General features: G+C 41.2%; 1 protein-coding gene across 5 annotated transcripts; it reads left to right on the forward strand.

Moving 5' to 3' along the window:
• Positions 1-2,816: 2,816 nt before the first annotated feature.
• LOC139435366 (zinc finger protein 726-like) lies at positions 2,817-20,371 on the forward strand. Of its 5 annotated transcripts, XM_071205995.1 has the most exons (4): positions 2,817-3,298; positions 3,436-3,563; positions 5,472-5,537; positions 18,183-20,370. In XM_071205995.1, the coding sequence occupies exons 3-4, from the start codon at positions 5,505-5,507 to the stop codon at positions 19,215-19,217; spliced, it is 1,068 nt and encodes a 355-aa protein (XP_071062096.1). In that variant the 5' UTR covers positions 2,817-3,298; positions 3,436-3,563; positions 5,472-5,504; the 3' UTR covers positions 19,218-20,370. The 5 variants fall into 5 exon arrangements, with proteins under 5 accessions (XP_071062096.1, XP_071062095.1, XP_071062097.1 ...); XM_071205994.1 differs by lacking the exon at positions 3,436-3,563 and having other exon boundaries at positions 18,183-20,369; XM_071205996.1 differs by lacking the exons at positions 2,817-3,298; positions 3,436-3,563 and adding an exon at positions 3,783-3,851.
• The last annotated feature ends 927 nt before the right edge of the window (positions 20,372-21,298 follow it).

Genomic DNA, 21,298 nt, shown 5'->3' on the forward strand with positions numbered 1-21,298 from the left:
AAGTACTGCGGTGTGAATGCGATTGGTACTGGCCCCCTGGCGGATTCAGTGCCGTGGAATTTTAGTGCTGGCACTAAAGTACGGCAAGTCCTGCGGTGTGAAAGCGGCTAATGAAAAGGTACCTCTAAAAAAGATGGAAGTCATAAAACCAGGGATACCAACTGCCATGTTGAGCTCTGGTTTGGGTTGGTCAAACACTCCATCCTTTTAAAAAAAAAGTACCTGAGACCAGCTGAGTTCGTCTCCAAAATGTATGCCTCAATACAAGGAAGATATATAGAGCACTTTGAGCAACACAATCTGCCAATGCATATTCTGGACAAAAACTTTGGACAAACTAGCAGGCCAGATGATGACCACGAGGAACAGTGGAACAAGCGGGAAAGTTCTGCTGGTCACACCAAGTCCAAGTCCAAGTACTTCAATCCACCAAAAACACTACCCAACCCCAAGAGCCCACCTGCCACAAAGGTGAAGAAAAGAAAAGTGGACCAACAGGAAAAAGACGCACAGGGAAATGTGAGTTTCTCTAAGACTTACTATGTTCAAAGTGTGTAAATTGTTCTCCAGCATTTTAATTGTAACAATGGAATAAGTAAATATTGTCAGAAAGTAAAGCATGGACTAAATTGGTAAAGAGTGAGGTGAAGGACAAAGGACATGAAGTATTATAACCCAAGATGATTAGTTGCATGTTGTAGGGGGAGAATATGAAGATGAAAAATGTAAATACAGCTTACAAACTTATAACAGAAACTATATTTCCAAATCAGACTTTAAACTGCAATTACAGTTTCTGTTCCTGAGCAGCCTGTTTAATGTAATTTAGTGAAAACTCTAAAAGGGACTGAGGTTAAATGCATAAATGTGTGTAAAGATTTAGACTGTTAAAATGCAATAAAAAGAGGTGTGTCCTATGCAGCCAGTGTAGTTCTTTGACCCAGCATTGATTTTGAGTGAATCGGTCACATGACCTGGAAGGTATTGAAGAAATAAGCTAATTTTCCATCAACATATTAATATAAAATATTTAGAGTGTTAAAATGCAATAAAAAGAGGTGTGTCCTATGCAGCCAGTGTAGTTCTTTGACCCAGCATTGATTTTGAGTGAATCGGTCACATGACCTGGAAGGTATTGAAGAAATAAGCTAATTTTTCCATCAAAATATTAATATAAAATATTTAGAGTGTTAAAATGCAATAAAAAGAGGTGTGTCCTATTCAGCTAGTGTAGTTCTTTGACCCAGCATTGATTTGGAGTGATTAGGTCACATGACCTGGAAGGTATTGAAGAAATAAGCTAATTTTTCCATCAAAATATTAATATAAAATATTTAGAGTGTTAAAATGCTATAAAAAGAGGTGTGTCCTATGCAGCCAGTGTAGTTCTTTGACCCAGCATTGATTTTGAGTGAATCGGTCACATGACCTGGAAGGTATTGAAGAAATAAGCTAATTTTCCCATCAAAATAATAATGTAAACATATTTAGAGTGTTCAAATGCAATAAAAAGAGGTGTGTCCTATTCAGTCAGTGTAGTTCTTTGACCCAGCATTGATTTTGAGTGAATCGGTCACATGACCTGGAAGGTATTGAAGAAATAAGCTCATTTTCCCATCAAAATATTAATATAAAAATATTTAAAGTATTAAAATGCAATAAAAAGAGGTGTGTCCTATGCAGCCAGTGTAGTTCTTTGACCCAACATTGCTTTTGAGTAAATCGGTCACATGACCTGGAAGGTATTGAAGAAATAAGCTCATTTTTCCATCAAAATATTAATATAAAAATATTTAAAGTATTACAATGCAATAAAAAGAGGTGTGTCCTATGCAACCAGTGTAGTTCTTTGACCCAGCATTGATTTTGAGTGAATCGGTCACATTACCTGGAAGGTATTGAAGAAATAAGCACATTTTTCCATCAAAAATATTAATAAAACGTATTTAAAGTATTAAAATGCAATAAAAAGAGGTGTGTTCAATGAATATATGCTCGAGAGTGAATTTGCTTCACATTCACACGATCGAGAAGCTGTCGATTTATTAAAAAGAACATTTTTCTTGTCTAATTGTAAAAGTCATTTGTTGATGGTCCCTAAGTGAAAGCCTCGTTTCGCGGAGAAGATCTCCCTGTTAAACTGACGCTGCTGGCGGGTCCGCGAATGTCCGTCGAATATCCAACATAAAACTAAATTCACCGCGGTATTTTATTGTTTGTTGTGCCTTTTCAGCAGCGATATCATATTTCTGAGAATGCAAAGTACACACATTATCTAATCAAACGAAGAAGTTGTGACTTAAATGATCCACTTGGCAGTGTGTGGCATCTTTGTTTATCTGACCATGAAGTACAACCAGTTTTATCTGGGAATTTACAGTAAACCGCGAGCACACAACACAAACAAGAGACATAGCAACAACAACTACCTATCAACAGCGTAAACTCCCGCAGACAGTACACACGTTCATCCTCTGAACGTGTGTGAAGACGGAGAAAGTAAAGAATACAGTTTATGTTTAAATGTTAGCACCCCCCGAAGAGGCACAAGCTCTTACATTGAGTCTGGAGTTTCAATAAATTCTAGATCATCAGTAAAGTCTACGACCATGTTTCGGAGGGATATGCTACATATTAATTTTCAATTTTATACATTTCAGTTCTTCAATAACATTACTTAATTAACACTTCTCTTTCCGGACACAGTTCCAGACCATTATATTCACTGTCGATTGTTATTTTTTAATAGTCTTTGCGGAATTTGGCCGTGTAACATGTCCTCTTGGGTTGCCGTACAGCCAATGCGTGACGTCATTAGTAAGCGTACTGTGGCTATGATTCCCGCCTCCAACCGTTCTTATTATACATCCATGCTCCAATCTAGCAACTGTACTACATTTAACACATGTATGCCTATCGGTACCAGTAAAGGAGGAAGGGAGGTGACCAAACATAAGACAGAGAGCAGGAAATAGCACCCGATGGTGGGGAAGGAGCCATAGCTAGCTATCAAGCTAAAGTAGCTACCGTTAGCAAACCCGAAAGGAGTGTCAGCAACTGTGGAGTTAAAGTCGCTACGAGAAGGAGAGTTGTGAGTGCTTAAGCTGTAGTAACGTGTGATTACAACGTCTGGTAGCTGCCGTGATCAAGAATTTGTAAAACGATCGATTTAGTTTAAGATAATATAAGCTATCAGCAGCAGAGCAGACACACAGGCCCAACCGGAAGAAGAAGACAACAACAGGATAGCCCGGAGTTGACAACAACAATTTGAAGTGACAACACGCTTACCGCAATAGTAAGTGACGGGATCAATCAATCAATCAATCAATGTTTATTTATATAGCCCAATATCACAAATGTTACATTTGTCTCAGTGGTCTTCACAGTGTGTACAGAATATCAGTATGACAATACGACACCCTCTGTCCTTAGACCCTCACATCGTACAAGGAAAAACTTCCAAAGAAAACCCAGTTTAAAGGGAAAAATGGGAGAAACCTCAGGGAGAGCAACAGAGGAGGGATCCCTCTCCCAGGACGGACAGACGTGCAATAGATGCCGTGTGTAAATTGAAAAGATAATACATTTGCAACATAGGTAGTCCAAATGTTTGGAAATGCATGTGTGTATAATAGGAAGATGAATCTACGAGGATATCCATCCAGGACCTATGATCCAGGACCACAGCCACGACTCAAGATCCAGCGCTCGCGATCCAGGACACAGGACCGCAGGATCATCCATGACTCCGGATCCCAGCGTATATAGACACCAAAAGAAAGACATTTGGGGAAGCTGGGTTAATCGGAACATGAGTGTACACGGGTATAGACAGAGAGAAGGAAGAAGTAAGATGTCCCCCGACAAACTAAGCCTATATCAGCAAAACTAGGGGCTGAATCTAATCAGCCCTAACTATAAGCTTTATCAAAAAGGAAGGTCTTAAGAGCACTCTTAAAAACGGATAGGGTGTCTGCCGCCCGAACACAAACTGGAAGCTGATTCCACAAATGTGGAGCTTGATAAGAAAAGGCTCTGGCTCCCATTGTACTTTTAAAGATTCTAGGAACAACCAACAACCCTGCATTCTTGGAACGCAATGCCCTAGTAGGACAGTAGGGTATAATGAGTTCTTTAAGGTAAGATGGCGCCTGCCCATTAAGGGCTTTGTAGGCGAGAAGAAGAATTTTAAATTCTATCCTGTGTTCTATAGGGAGCCAGTGTAAGGCAGCCAGAACAGGAGTAATGTGGTCCCTTTTCCTAACTCTAGTTAGTACACGAGCCGCAGCATTTTGAATCAGCTGAAGCGACTTGATTGACTTCTTAGTACTCCCTGATAATAAAGAGTTACAATAATCCAGCCTAGAAGTAACAAATGCATGGACTAGTTTCTCTGCATCTTTTTGAGGCAAGATATGCCTGATTTTTGCAATGTTACGTAGATGGAAGTAGGCGGTCCTTGAAATTGATTTTATGTGGGCGTTAAAGGATAAATCCTGATCAAATATAACACCAAGATTCCTTACAGTCTCACTGGAGGCCAAATTAATGCACCTTTAAAGTTCTTTGCAATCCGCCAAAAACCGGAAGAAGAGGTGAGTGCATTAAACATGTGCAGAGGTTTCATTAAGTGCATTTACACCTGTTAGCTTAGCTTACAGTTAATCACGAATCAGAAGTTTTCTTATTTAACACAACAGCTGCAATCTTGGAAGAAAGAAACTCACAAAAAAACTTTAAAATGTGCGCCAAAAATAGTCTCGAATTATCTTTAAATAAAGACTAAAAGCCATCGGCTAACAGCTACAGTCTTACAGCTGCAGTCTAAAAGCTACCGACTAGCTTTATGAACGCAGCCCGTGTGTGTGTGTGTTTTATTCTCATTCATTAAAGTCTAAAAACTATCGGCAAACAGCTAAAGTCTAAAAGCTATCGGCTAGCTTTATGAACGCAGCCCCAGGTGTGTGTGTTTTATTCTCATTCCGGTGGAAGAAATACCTTAATAATTACTTTCTCTAACATTATTATATCGTTTAGTTTGAGTAAACGCTCCCTTTCTACCTTCAGCATATTTTAGTACGGTAACTCTTCTTTATTACCGTTAGCATTCTGGTTTCTGTTAGGTAACTCCTTTATGTTACAGGATGAATCCTCAGTTGATTGACTTGTTGTTTCTAGTCTCCTCCTGACTGACTGAGTCCTGGAGCTGTGAGTTTCTCCTCTTCAGTGAAGCAGCTTTATTACTGTCTCCTATTGTCGCAGACAAAGTAGCATTACATGGAAATACTCAAGTAAAGTAAAAGTACCTCTAAATAGTACTGAAGTACAGTACTTGAGTACATGTACTTAGTTACTTCTCACCTCTGCTATGAACCTACGAAGTAGCTGTGGATTAGTTTTGTTGTGTCTGTCGGTTGTATTGACTTGTCTTGTTTTGTGTCAGCTCTAGTTTTGTTGATTTATTTCAGAGACCCAGCCGGAGAAGGAGCACTGAGAGCAGCATGGAGGAGAACAAAGAGACCCCTGGAGCTCAGGTCAGTGTGCACTTCATCACAATATATTCCTAATTCCAGAGTTTCCGCCAGGCGGGCGTCTTGCCTTCATTTGATGCCCTTATTCAGCTCGGAACGCCCTGAACTCGAGCCAAGGGCATCCAAAAGAGTTTTTATCGCTTGAAATGACGAAAAGGAAAAAGGACGAGGACATCCCTCTGTTGGAGGAGCAAAGCTGTCTGGTGGGATTCTTTTCTCCTCCAGCAAAGCGTGTTCCTGTGACGGAAAGTGTACTGCCAGCGAGCCTTGGGGGTCCTGGAGCACGCTCGTGAACTGCGAGCACCGGAGCCTCGCGGTGGCGAAACTGAGGCTCTGGTAAACTGTGGTAACATGAAGAGCCGTTTGGGAGCCGAAAGAGCGGGCTCTTCTTAGTGAGCCGAGCCAAATGATCCGACTCACTAAAAAGAGCCGGAATTCCCATCACTAATACGTAAAGAGATAGTATCTATAAGGGAAGGCTCAATTCAAAATTCAAGTCCAGGGTTTTTTTCACATAGACTTTACTTGGGCCGTCCAGCTTTAACGGCCACCAAAGTATATTTCGCGACCCATTCATTATTATTTTGTTTGTATCCGTCCGCGAGCACGACGCCATCTGCAATCGATTTACTAGTGGACAATGATCCCTCGCTTGCTGTACCTGTTCGCTCTGCTATCGCGTGGAGGGTCTGCTAACAAGCGACCAACAGAAAGGTTCATGTTGTTGCACTTCACAAATGCCTAACACTGTTATAGGGATCGACCGATATGGCTTTTTCAAGGCCGATACCGATTATTAGTAATCAAGGAGACCGATAACTGATATTTGGAACCGATATTTGGAACCTGTCCTTAGACCCTCACATTGTCCAAGGAAAAACTTCCGGAGAAAACCCACAGTTTTATTATTGTTGACATGCTTAACTAACAATAATGCTTGATTTATTATATCAAAACAATGCCTGTCTATCTAGCATAACATCCCAATAAGCTGCTAGCAACTGTAAAACACTATGCTAGCTAATGTTTTGCAAAATATTAAAAGTGAAGCTATTATAGTAGACCGTCAGTCTAGTAGCCTCACTTCTAATATTTTGCTAAACATTTGCTGGATACATGTTGGCTAGCTAATGAGCTTCACATATCAATCTGAAAAACTGCGAGGCTCCACTCGCAGCCCCCCCCTCCGCACCACAGTTACTCCGCTGCGAGACACTGCACACACCCCCAACTCTGACTGACTTCCCGCGTCCCTTGCCCCTTTCACACCAGCGCCTTTTCAGCACCGGCTCGGAGCTAGAGCCTGAAAAGCGCCGGGTTTTCCTGTTCACACCGCAGCGGCGCCGGCTCTTAGCTCCGGAATCCGCTTCATTTCCAGCTCCAAAAAATTGTCGGTCCAGAGGCAAGAGCTTTGGAGCCAAGAGGCGACGTCGCTTACGTCTCTCTTACGTCGAGGCGTGCAGGAAACTAAACCCAACTCCCCTGGGTCGACTGTTATGCCTGCCTACAAGCAGTAGTGCCTATAAACACACTTTATAAAGTCAGGCAACACTAACCAGGCTTCGTGTGATTCTGTTTATTTGTACCTTACTTTGACCATCCGTTCACTGTTATCGATCATTGTGGAGAGAGGCAGACGTGTTGTTTTGTATTATTGCAGCTATCGGATGCAAGTAGTCAGTTTAGCTTCGGTTGCTATGCTAACATCACCCGTTTTATACCAGAGAAACTTTCATAACAGCGTTATGATACCAAACAGCGTCAATTCAGACTGACACACATTCACTTAGGCTAAGGGGAACTGGGGATATGCATCAGCTGCTTGTGTGAGTCGGACAGTGAATGCTTTAGAGCGGCCGCTGCAGTGTGAGCTAACCGGGAGCTAACGGGAGAATAAACTCCGTGGAAGAGCAGCCAGCACTGCAGCGGTCGGTAAATGCTGCAGAAACACATTAATAAACAATGAACCACGGCACTCTGGAGCAAAGTATAAGGTTGGAGAAGTCGTTATTCAATTTATTCTGGCTTCGTGTGATTAAAAGCAACACGATCATCGACCCGACGCAGTTGTTGTTGTTGTTGTGAGCGCCGTAATGGGTGCCGTTGGGGGGCAAATCAGGGATGTAAACGGTGGCGTCATGACGCAGCAGGGGCAGCTCTGGGGCGCCAGTGGGCGGTGTGTACAGAGCGGGAGCTGAAAAGGGAAACCGGAGCTGAACCAGAAAAGCGCCCGCTCGGAGCTAGAAACTGAAAAGCGCTGGTGTGAAAGCCGCAAGAGTGGTGACTGCAGCCAGAGAAACGGCCGCATCAGAGCCAAAGTTTTATCGGCAATTTGATAAAAAAATAAAGGCCAATTCTGATAATCGGTCAAATGCGGGAGGGGGCGATTATCGGTCGACCTCTACACTGTTATCCCCAAATGAAAGATCACAACCTGTTTTGAAATATACAATATGAATGCACAATATGGTTAGATAGAGGTTAGAACGTTGTTGTATACGGTACGATTCTTTAATTGTCAGATCAAGTCTGAAATGTGACTTGCATCACAGCAGCTCCATGTGTAACATCAACATAGGCAACGCAATTTTATTTATATAGCACTTTTCCGCACGTGGTGATTCAAAGTGCTTTACAGATTAAAAGCAAACGACATTTAAGAACAAATGCAGCATAAATACATTATTAAAAATGCATTTAAAAACAGGCATAATAAGCAAAGGTAATGAAATAAATAAACACAGCCGGTACAGAATACATGACTGAAAAGGCATACTGTAGTGTGAGTATGGGCAGCTCAATTAAAAGCAGCGGCAAATAGGTGCGTTTTTAGTCGGGATGTAAAAATAGGAAGTGTTTCGGCGGACGTGCACGATTTAGGGTTTTAAGGTTAAAATTTGGAACCTAGGGTTTTTTCTAGATCGGGGGTGCCCAATCCGTTTGAGACCCACTGAGATAACTTAAACCAGGGGTGCACAACCTTTTTTGAACCGAGAGCTACTTTTAAAGTTGCCAGTCTGCCGAGATCTACCAGTCCAAATAGAGAGGCGTAGCCATTACTAACAGCCTACTACCAGGTAAATACACACTTCTACTTGTATAAAACTGACCTTTGTACGATTAATACTTCATAAAATACTGCAGATCCTTTATCATGTTTCAGGACATTAACGATACAACAGAATGTTGTTCTATTTTTAGACACATCTCGCGATCGACTGGGAATCTCCCACTGGGAGATTCCCAGTCGATCGCGAGATGTATCTAAAAATAGAACAACAATATTCGGTTTTATCGTTAATGTCCTATAACATAATCTTCCTGTGCCAGAATAATGCACTTGAACCCATCAAAGCTTTGTGATTGGCCGGCGTGACCCCATGTGTCGGGGCGTGGCTGGTGGGCATTGGGCAGTATTTTGCTGACGTTGGCCGTGTCAACAGGAGTGACAGTCCGCACACACACAAGACCGCAATTATGGCAGAAGCAAAAAAGCCAAAAATATATAATTTTCACTCCGAGTGGGAGGATGATTATTTTTTTATCTATTACAATTCAAAGTCCATCTGTCTCATCTGCAATGCGAGCGTGGCTTTATCGAAGAAGGGTAATTTAGGAGCGGCATTTCAAAACAGTGCACAAACGCTACGAGACGGAATTCCCTCCTAATTCTGCCCTACGCTCCCAAAAGGGGAGGGGCCTGAAAGGACAACTAAATGCACAGCAGTCCATTTTCACCAGGCCCAACAACAAGAGCAAGGCTGCTACCAGAGTGTCTTATTGTGTCAGTCACGTTCTTGCGAAACACATGAAGTCTTTCAAAGATGGCGAAGTTGTGAAAGAAGCATTCCTGGAGGCTGCCGACGCGCTTTTGGGGGACAGTAAAAATAACAGTACCATTTCAACAGGTTTTTGACATAATAAAAACTCAAGTTAGATACCGTTATTAATCAGCTGTAAGTTTGAGTTTGTTTGAACTTATTCATTATAATTATTGCACAAAATGGTATAAGAATGCAAACATTCAGGTCTGTTCTGTTTAAATTGATTATAGTCTATTATCAATTCAGGTAAAGAAACTAGTGTTGCTTGCATCCTATTTTAAAGGCATTTCTTTTTATACTCGACTAAAATGCAACAAAAAAAGGGTTTGATTTTTATTAATTTTGTCTTGAATACATTACCCACTGTAGTATGTGACGTGTGAATAAACTCCAACTCTGTATCAACAACACTGTTGTGTAACTTCAGGTAAATACTTGTATGTGTGTAGATTAGAAATAGGTAAGATAAAGGATCTGCAGTATTTTATGAAGTATTAATCGTACAAAGGTCAGTTGTATACAAGTATAAGTGTGTATTTACCTGGTAGTAGGCTGTCAGTAATGGCTACGCCTCTCTATTTCCAATCCAATCCAACTTTATTTATATAGCACTTTAAAAACCTTCAGACCAAAGTGCTGTACAGAGAGATAAGCTCACACAACATAATATAAATACATTTAAAATACAAGATACAAACACAAAACAAACCAGAATAAACGTAATAATTAAAAAATAAATAACAGGCATATAATAAAAACAATAGACCACTGAAAGCAAATAAAAGCAACACTCTACTTGTTTCTGAATGCCAAGGAGAAGAGGTGGGTTTTCAGACGGGATTTAAAAACAGTCAGTGTGGGAGCCTGTCTGATGAGCAAGGGCAGGTCGTTCCACAGTTTAGGGGCGGCAGCAGAGAAAGCACGGTCCCCTCTGCGCTTAGACTTTGTTTTTGGCACCCTCAGGAGCAACTGATCAGCTGACCTGAGAGTGCGAGTGGGCGTGTAGCTGTGTAACAGCTCAGAGAGGTACGGCGGGGCCAGGCCATTCAGGGCTTTAAAAGTAAATAAAAGAGTTTTAAAATGAATCCTCAAATGAACGGGCAGCCAGTGGAGTGAAGATAAAATGGGGGAAATGTGCTCGTGTTTGCGTGTGCCAGTTAGTAGCCGTGCTGCTGCATTTTGCACCATCTGGAGGCGAGCAAGGGAGGATGCACTTATCCCCATATATAGTGCATTACAATAATCCAAGCGGGAGGTGACGAAGGCATGGATTACAGTTTCAAAGAGGTCACTATTTAAAAAAGGCTTTATTTTGGCTAGCTGCCTGAGGTGGAAGAAGCTGTTTTTAACAACTGCCTTGATCTGGCTGTCAAGCTTGAGTTCAGGGTCCATCTTTATCCCAAGATTTGTGATGGTAGGCCTGGTGGAGTGGCCCAGGGATCCTAGGTCTATAGGAGTGGTCCGAGGGGCACCAAAAACCATCACTTCGGTTTTGTCATCATTTAATTTTAAAAAGTTGCATGACATCCAGGACTTAATGTCTTCAAGGCAGTTTAACAGCGGTTTAATTGAATATGAGTCATTCTTTTTAAGTGGCACATATATTTGGCAATCGTCTGCATAACAATGGAAAGCGATACCGTGCTTCCTAAGAATGGACCCAAGAGGGAGCAAATACAGGGAGAACAACAGGGGGCCTAACACTGAGCCCTGTGGAACCCCACAAAGGAGAGGAGCAGACGAGGACTCAGAGTCCCCAAGGCTGACGCAGAAAGTCCTACCAGTCAGATACGACCTAAACCATTCGAGGGCTTTGCCCCTAATGCCCACCCACTGCTCCAAACGAGCTATCAGGATCTCATGGTCCACTGTATCAAAAGCGGCCGTTAGATCAAGGAATAAAAGGATAATGCATTCACCTGAGTCTGTTGCTAAGAGGATATCATTAAAAACTCTTAAAAGAGCTGATTCCGTGCTGTGCAAGGTTTTAAAACCAGATTGGAAGACCTCGAGTACCTTGTGCTCTTCCAGAAAAGCGAGAAGTTGACTGTATACAATCTTCTCTAGGATTTTTGAACTGGTAGATCTCGGCAGACTGGCAACTTTAAAAGTAGCTCTCGGTTCAAAAAAGGTTGGGCACCCCTGATCTAGATTATTCTTTTTTAAGAGCGGTTTAATGATTGCAGTTTTCAGGGCATGTGGAAAAACACCTGAGTGAAGAGACTTGTTTACTCTATGAAGTAGATCTGAGGCCATGCAAGGAAAACCATCTTGGAAAAATCCTGTTGGAATAATATCAAGGCAGCAGGAGGAGGATTTCAGATGTTGAATAATGTCCTCTAGGTTTTCATCATTAATCTGATGGAATTGTGTCATGGTGTTTGAATTGATATTAGGTGGACACAGAGACACAACCTTTGCTGTACCTTATGCAGAGTCACTGACTGCTTGTCTGACGTGCAATAGATGCCGTGTGTAAATCAAAAAGATAATACATTTTACAGCGTAGGTAGACCGAATGTTTGGAAATGCATGTGTCTATAATAAGAAGATGAATCCACGGGGATGTCAACAATCCTTTGGGAGCCATCAGGGAAGCAGCATGACGAGACCCAGGCAGGACTGCAGAGACAGGTTTAGCCACGACCCGAAGTCCACGATTTAATTCAGAACTCAAGATAGAGGATCCAGGGCACAGGACCACAGCAAGAAGATCAGCCTTGACTCCGGATCCCGGCGTAGATATAGACACAAAATAAAAAGAAAATTTGGAGGAGGCTCGGTTAATCGGAACATGCAAATACACAGGCACAGGCAGGGAGCAAGGTCCCCGCTGGGGCCTTAGTTGGAATTGGTGAGGGATAAGGAGGTATGCTGTGACTACGGCATAACACTCCCCTGCCTTGAATAAGGACCCCTCTGCAAACCTGTTTCCCTCCAATAAAACCTTGTGAGGTCATGGAGGGAAAAGGTTTTGGATAAAGAAAAAATAGAAAGAGTAGTAATAACCTTAGTTTTAAATATAAGATCCAAGTTTTTAGGATTTAAGTGAAAGAGCAAAAACCAAAATGTAGGTGAAGAGGCACAGCGTCAAAGCACTCTCATTTGGTCATTGTATCAACTATAAGCTTTATCAAAAGGAAGGTCTTAAGCGTACTCTTAAAACGGATAGGCTGTCGGCCGCCCGAACACAAACTGGAAGCTGATTTCACAAAAGTGGAGCTTGATAAGAAAAGGCTAGAAGGCCAGAGAGAAGAAGTGAGTTTTAAGTGTTGATTTAAAAAAAAAAAACTAATGTCTGGGCCGACCTCACGTTAAGGGGCAGAGTGTTCCAGAGCCTAGGGCCCGCTGCTGCGAATGCTCGGTGCCCTCTGGTTTTAAGCCTGGTCTTGGGCACTACCAGCAGCAGCTGGTCAGCCGACCTTAAGGCTCTGGCTGGGGTATAGCGATGGAGGAGTTCGGCTTCATAGGCTGGAGCCAGCCCATTTAGGGCTTTCAAAACAAATAAAAGGAGTTTAAAATCAATTCTGAACCAAACTGGAAGCCAGTGTAGTGAGGCCAGAATTGGGGTGATGTGGTCACGCTTTTTATGGCCAGTGAGAAGACGTGCAGCTGCATTCTGCACCAGCTGGAGGCGTCTAATTGAGGCCTGGTCCATACCCACATACGTTGCAGTAATCCAGTCTCGAGCCAGTGTTGGCAGGACAGAAGGCCTTCATTTTAAGGACATTTTGGCCAGGGGTGTAGAGCTATATTTGTTTAAGCCTATTGTATGATAACTGTGTGATTACTGTCAGAGATTATTTTAATCCGATTTGTGTATTTAGAGGTTCTCAGTCTTTCTTACATGCTCCTGCAAGTAACTTCAGGAGGACACAGGTCAAGAGGTCTTCTGCCTTCCTGTGGGTGAGGGGTTTGGGCACATGTGAAGTTGCAATACAAAGGTATCTTTGTTCCAAATGTCTGGTAATGATTAGGGTAGGAAAGGGGGGTTTCTAAGTCCCTCCTTGTGGGATATACAGATACATGATTAACTTTATGTCTTCAGAGTTGGCTTGGTCTGCGCGCATGAAAGTGTGAATTTACCTTGTGAACTCTCCGGCCGTATTCTCTCTCAATAAATATCAGTGTTTGACTAAAGACGATCCAGCTTCCATCCTTTCACGAGCATTGGCTCTGCATTGCTGCACAGAAGTTTCCATCACAATTACTATTTCTTTTCAAATGCATATATGCCACCCATCTACACCGCTCTTCCCGTCAAGAATTGGAATTTGAATAGAATTTAGTTTTAGTTTCTGGATCTCACGGAGAACACTGTCCCGTAGGGAACTGACTCGGAACCGGTTCCAACATTTCGATTCCAACGGCATCATTTAGACATGTGAATTTCGGTTCTGCTTTTCAATGCCTGAGGAAAAGTTTCTCGCCGCTCTCCGTAGCCTACTGTATGACTGCGGAGGGGCGGGAAATGTAGCGTTGTACCTACACTTCCTACAGCGTAACCTGAGACCAGGGCCGGCCCATGGCACTGGCGTTATAGTTGTTCGCCTAGGGCGCAGATCTGTGGAGGTGCCACGCTGACAGCTCTGGGAGGGAAACACTTTTTTTTTTACCGTTGGTGCTCATCCTAATTTTCGGCCTTGATGTAACAACATTCATAATTAAGTAAATGTAATACCCTTTTCATCCCGGTTACACTTTTCATTTGCCCTGTACGATGGGTGCTGTAAGTGAGGAAAATGGGGGATGTTGGCTTATCTGGCACCCGCAGCTCACAGCCAAAGTGCGAGTGAGCATGGGAGCGAGCGAGGGAGAAAGGGAGGGCGCTGTTGTTATTAGCATCTGGTGCTAGCTGCTCTAACGGAAGAAGATGTTTCTACAATGATGTGGAGGGAGAGTCATCTCCAGTCAGACTGAGGCTGATAACTACAGCTCAGTGAGGTAAAGGACTCTGTGTTTAGATAGTTCACTTTAGTCTAAGTTATCTCAGTGGGTCTCAAACGTTTTGATCATACATATTTCCAAGGCACTCCTTTATAATTATTGGGATAAGCAGGTTTGAAATCATTCCAATGTATACTATAGGACAGTAAACCAGACATATCGTTTTAAACTGGAGAGATAAAAAAATATGCATAAATAAAATAGTAAAATAAGATATGAATGAACAACAAAAATAAAATACGTTACATGTATTTTTTATTGGCTATGGTAGGTTACTGGTTATGTTCACATACTTATTTGATTATTAAAATGTAAACCGATCTTTTTCATATGGGTGTATGAGTTGTACCCCCTAGACCTAGTCTCTAGTAATTCTGCTTAAAGTGCACCAGATTGAAGCATTTTACTTTAAAATGTTCAAACATTTCTTCCCGGTATGCCCGAGAAGGCAGATATGCTTGTTTTTCTCAACAAGAACTGTTTTTAAATGGGGGGGTTTTCCTTTAAAAGTTGGACTGTTGCACTCTTGTAGCTTCAGTGGTTCTCAGGTTACAGTTACATAGCAGTGAATATAAACAGACTGATTAATGTGAATATTACTGTAAACTAACCTGTGTAAAAGTTTCTCGAATAAATGTAATTCTTTTGGTGGAAGAAGCTATTTATAACTTTTTTACCCTGCTACTCAAAGATTCGGAAAGTAGAATCGGAATCAGAATCGTGGAAATTCTAACGATACCCAACCCTACTGTCCCGCTTCATTGTAGGATTTCTGCCTTGTCTCCACTCTATAAATAAGTAATTAGGCTAGATAGACTACCTTACCATTAGGCTACTGCGCTCATAAAGAATGATAAGAATAATGCCAGCGTGATCAGATCACATGACCTGTTCAAGCCGGTGCCGCATAAAAACAACAGTCCGGACAAGTACTGGCTTGAAACTATATGCCAGTCTTTGTTTCATGCAGAAAGACCCAGTAAACACGGAGATACGATGATATAAAGTTAATACAAATATATTTCAAAAGTATGAAAAATGGAAGCACAAATATTTTTAATAACTTTCGCCATATTTTATAATTTTACGTGATAAATGAGTTTATTTAAGGTAATTGGGTAGAAGCACTTTTTGATCAGTAACGAATTTAGCAGTTGAACATAAAAGTAAACTGAGTGTGACTTGGAATGTGTTTTTATTTTATGAACCTTTTACATTAAAAATTGTTGTTTAATATATGGATAAATGCTAGGCTATTTATTATAAACGTTAGTCCTTAACACCTATCACTGTGTATATCACCATTCTTTAATTAGCCTACATGTTTGATACGTTTCTATGAAATAAGAAATTAATAAAACTAAAATGTAATTATCATATTATAATGTATTGTATTATCATGTAATATCATACATTAACCCAATTATAGCAGATGCCACATTGAATGGATGAACACATTTATGCATCAATAATTACAATTATTTCTAAATACAAGTTGTAAAAATACTAGGGCTGTCAAGTTAACGCGTTAACGCAAACAAAATTAACGCCACTAATTATTTTAACGCGATTAACGCATGTGTATTTTTTTTCCTCGGCCGCCCCGTAGTTTCAGAGCGCATCGAGTTTAAAATACCATCTGCTGACAGTCCCGCTCCTGCCGCCCGCTTGTGGCAGACCACACTTCCACGCTCACCGGCAGGCACCAACTGGCCATCGGGAGGACCGTGTGTGTGTGTGTGTGTGTGTGTGTGTGTGTGTGTGTGTGTGTGTGTGTGTGTGTGTGTGTGTGTGTGTGTGTGTCTGTGTGTGTGTGTGTGTGCGTGTGTGTGTGTGTGGTGTGTGTGTGTGTGTGTGTGTGTGTGTGTGTGTGTGTGTGTGTGTGTGTGTGTGTGTGTGTGTGTGTGTGTGTGTGTGTGTGTGTGTGTGTGTGTGTGTGTGTGTGTGTGTGTGTGTGTGTGTGTGTGTGTGGAGAGACCTTACGTGCATTGTTGTTGTTAGCATCTGGTGCTAGCTAGCTGCGCTAACGGATATAAGGAGCTGTTTAAATGAAAACAGAGTCGCGACATTTCGCCACAACTGCACCGAGCACTTGACTTTATGCAGGAAGCAGACAGCGGGACAGTGTAGGAGAAGTCAGCACACTCATGATTGCAGCGTCCAGGCAGCTCCCGTTCGAGCATATGCCTTGAGTTGCACATAGCTCCAACGATCCAACACACACACATATACACGCACGCGCACACACACACACACACACACACACACCATTTGTATTGTATGAGAGGTTCCAGGTTGAATTGAGGCGAATATTTGTAATGTTCAGAGGTTATGTGTTTAATATAGAATATTTGTAATTGTTCAAATGATAATAAACATTAGCATAAAGCATATTTGTCCACTCATATGTTGATAAGAGTATTAAAAACTTGAAAAATATTCCTCTAAGGTACATTTAGAACAGATAAAAAATGTGCGATTAATCGCGATTAACTATGGACAATCATGCAATTAATCGCGATTAAATATTTTAATCGACTGACGGCCCTAAAAAATACTTATATGTATTTAATACTAATAACATAATTCATTTTACTTTCAGATGATAATACTTTTCAGGGTTGGGTCCGGTCTGACAGCGCTTAGCTCTCTGCTGCAGAGAGGAAGAGAAGATCACTGCTCTCAACAAAGTCAAAAATCGTACATCCAAACTGAATAAATATAATTAATTATTATTAATACGTTAAGTCTTGTTCATTGTTTTTCACTTTTATTAAATGTTTGATAGGCTATATCCGGCAACAGGAACTGCGACAGCATAAATATGCCAACACAAACCAGACTGCTGGAGAACAGAGATCACAGGGGGGGTTGGGACACACACATTCCGATGGCCAATTAGTTTTAAACAAAGAGTTCGCAACATACATAGGCATAGGGGGGTGGGGCTGGTGAACGGTATAGTCAATGTTTGTAAACACTGTGAAATGTTTACTTTATTTGATCATTTCAGTTAAAAACTAACGTTCATATTTCTCTTTTTGAGAAGAGAAATATGAATATGTTAGTGGCTGACCCAGCCCCATGGTCTGTCACAGTAGTGCGGGAAAGAGAAGTGCACTGAGAGGGGGAGAGAGAGAGATATATATATATATGCCTGGTGGGCCACACAGCTGAGAGCTGCCGTTTAATTCAGACTGTTTCAAAAACGGTAACAACGGACTATTTTTCTTTGCGGATGCATGTCAATTTAAATCAATACAACTATTTTTTAAATCAATAAAAACGTTTTCTAAATCCATAAAAGCATTTCAATTAATATTGGGAGTCATGTCGTTACTTTGTTGAGAATGTGGCCGTGTAATAAGCGGGATAATGTGCTGCGACTTGGTCATTATGGGGAAAATAACACCCTTCATCCAGATTAAGATCCTGAAACGGCTGTCTCCTGTGCGCTCCACTTTCTCCTGCGAACGAGATAAATTCTTTCTTTTTTTTTTGTTTCATTGCCTTCTAGGGGCTAAGTAAAATACAAAAACAAAAGCAAATGTCAAGCATAAGTCAAGTCTCAAGTCATGAATACCAAGTCAAAGTCAAGTCGAGTCTTTTATCAATGTTAGTCAAGCAAGTCTCAAGTAAAAAAATATGCTATGCGAGTCAAGTCACATGACTCGAGTCCCCCACCTCTGGTATATACTTTGGTTAGAATATTGCTGTATTACTGTATCTAATATAATACAAATATAATAAACACAAACAGTTGATAAGTAGTATTTTGTTAACTCATGGTTTATATTAAGTGAGTTTTTATGGTGTTAACTTGTGTATTTATGCTTTTTAGATTGACTTTCTCTCTTTCTCTGTCCGTCTGTTCTAGAAACTGAAAGGAAGAAAGAGACGTCACAGCTGTCAGCAATGTGACAAATCTTTTTCAACATCTGGAGAATTAAAAATCCACCTGCGTATTCACACGGGAGAACAACCGTACAGCTGTGAAGAGTGTGGGAAAGCTTTCACTCAATCAGGTGCTCTCAAATCACATCAACGTATTCACATGGGAGAAAAACCTTACAGCTGTGAAGAGTGTGGGAAAGCTTTCACTCAATCAGGTCATCTCAAAACACATCAACTTATTCATACTGGAGAAAAACCTTACAGGTGTGAAGAGTGTGGGAAAACTTTCACTACATCAGCTTATCTCAAATCACATCACCGTATTCATACTGGAGAAAAACCTTACAGGTGTGAAAAGTGTGGGACAACTTTCACTACATCATGTAATCTCAAATCACATCAACGTATTCATGCTGGAGAAAAACCTTACAGCTGTGAAGAGTGTGGGAAAACTTTCACTCAATCAGGTGCTCTCAAATCACATCACCTTATTCATACTGGAGAAAAACCTTACAGCTGTGAAGAGTGTGGGAAAACTTTCACTCAATCAAGTTCTCTCAAATCACATCACCGTATTCATACTGGAGAAAAACCTTACAGCTGTGAAGAGTGTGGGACAACTTTCTCTAGATCAGGTGCTCTCAAATCACATCACCGTATTCACACTGGAGAAAAACCTTACAGCTGTGAAGAGTGTGGGAAAACTTTCACTCAATCATGTAATCTCAAATCACATCTCCGTATTCATACTGGAGAAAAACCTTACAGCTGTGAAGAGTGTGGGAAAACTTTCACTACATCAGGTGTTCTAGAATCACATCACCGTATTCACACTGGAGAAAAACCGTACTGGTGTGAAGAGTGTGGGAAAATGTTCACTAGATCAGGTGCTCTCAAATCACATCTTCTTGTTCACACAGGAGAAAAACCGTACTGGTGTGAAGAGTGTGGGAAAATGTTCACTAGATCAGATGCTCTCAAATCACATCTTCGTGTTCACACAGGAGAAAAACCGTAGTAGTTTTAAGAGTGTAGGGTCCTGAGTTAAGCTTATTTTGTTTTTTCACAGTTTACAATAAGCAACTCCCATCTATTGGCCATGCGTTGGGTGATCCTTTTTTCCATTACAGATCCCATCCCAACAGCGCCATCTGTTGACGTAACATCAGAATTGACAGGCATAATGTTCACTGTTCCTTTAAGTTTCGTTTTCTGGCTGTCTGTCTGCTGACAGGGCGCTGATTCAAACAGCTGACATTATTGCAGCATTAAATCCAAGCCATTGTCCAATACAGCTTATGTATCTAATATACAATCCAGTTTTAGTGCTGCACATACCCGGCCGCTTTCCCAGACTTGGTTCTCTGCGTCTCCTTTCGCTGTCTTGATGAGCGCAGTTGGTGACAATCTCCAGCTGATTGTGGCGTGTTGTCCAGCTGATCCGGGATGATGGTGTGCTTGTGAAGTAATCCAATTGTTTGTCCGGTGAAATTGATCCTTAATCCAATGCGATATGTTTCTTATATTGTTCAGTTTCACTCATAGAGTACGATTCTACTTAATGTAATGGCAATTTAAATGTTCCTGTGTCCTATATCTTTTTGCCATTACTTCACAGGAGGGTTTAGTGTGATCCTGACTCAGACACAAACATAAGAAGTTGCGGTCTTTTGCTGCAGTTTTAGAATGATGTTTTATTGCTTTACATACCAAGGTTAAAGTACACTGTGTCAATAGTTGTAGTATGAGCATCTATCTGGGCTGGCCGTCTGGTAGAATCGGTATGCTCTTCCTCCTGTGTCAGTAAAGTGGAACTTCGGTGTGAACTATTCATATCTTAAACTGCACTGTAACCTTTTTATTCATGTGCTTTGTATTCATGTATTTTTTATTTTACTGTTTCTTTTATTATCTTTTACTGTTTTTAAATGCCTTTGTCTGAATGTCTTTCATTTTTGTAAAGCACCTTGAATTGCATTGTGTTTAAAGGTACTATATAAATAAACTTGCCTTGCCTTGCCTTGTGTCCTCTTCCTCTCCTGTCATCTATGACCCCTTTTATACACCCGGTGCAGCTAAACCCCGCCACCAAGTGTTCAAAAATAATGTTGCACTATACATATACAGAAGGTAAACTGAGACACCAACAACGCCCATAAAATGGCTCCGACAAATAGTGTGGGAACACTTTTTCTTAAAGTATTCACCTGAGCGAGTTTCACTGTTCATTAATCTGCTTCATGTATCTAGAACATATTTACGATGTTTTCAGTTTGATTCTATTCTCTTGTTGAAATGATCAGACTACCAAAAATAAAATGGCCTTGTAAATAGTCTTGCAACCCTGCATATTTGTTGTGTTTTGCAGCATATTATAAACATGTCATTCCCTTATTTTCAAATACCACAGGTTGTGTAATGATGTATTTGAGGTGTACTGTCCACATCGCAGACCTGAAGTCGTGCAGTCAATGTATGCGAAGTGTACAGGACCTTGGTCTCTGAGACTCAAAAAAGCCTTTCTCGTCTACCTGTCCACTTTCATACCTGAGATCCTGCAGCCATTTCTCAAAGATGGTGTGGCATATAGGGAGGTGCAATCTCCTGATGATATCGACTGTATTATAGTGGAAATCTGCAACCCTAGAAAACAAGATAACATTAAGATAATCAATGTATACAGCCCATGTCCAAATCTAACCACTGATATATTACAATAAACATAGGAAGGAAGTTTGGTGTGGTGATTTCAATGCACACAACAGTCTATGGGGCAGCAACCATACAGACAGTAACCGAAATATAGTGGAAGAAATGCTGGAGGAAAGAACACTAGTATGCCTTAATGATGGACATGGCACAAGAGTAGATGTACACAGGGGGAAAGTCTCATGCCTGGATCTGACATTAGTGTCAAACTGTTTGGTTCATACATGAGAATGGTTTGTTTTGAATAACTCCACTGTAGGAAGTGACCATTATCCAGTGCTTACTCAAATGAATGATGATGTGTATATACAGGAAGGAGGTGTAATAACCAGGTGGTGCTTTGCTAAAGCTGATTGGGGGAAATGTAGGATATGGTGTGAGGAGTCGGTA

This window comes from Pseudochaenichthys georgianus, chromosome 16 (genome assembly GCF_902827115.2).
Source record: "Pseudochaenichthys georgianus chromosome 16, fPseGeo1.2, whole genome shotgun sequence".
Lineage (NCBI taxonomy): Eukaryota > Metazoa > Chordata > Actinopteri > Perciformes > Channichthyidae > Pseudochaenichthys > Pseudochaenichthys georgianus.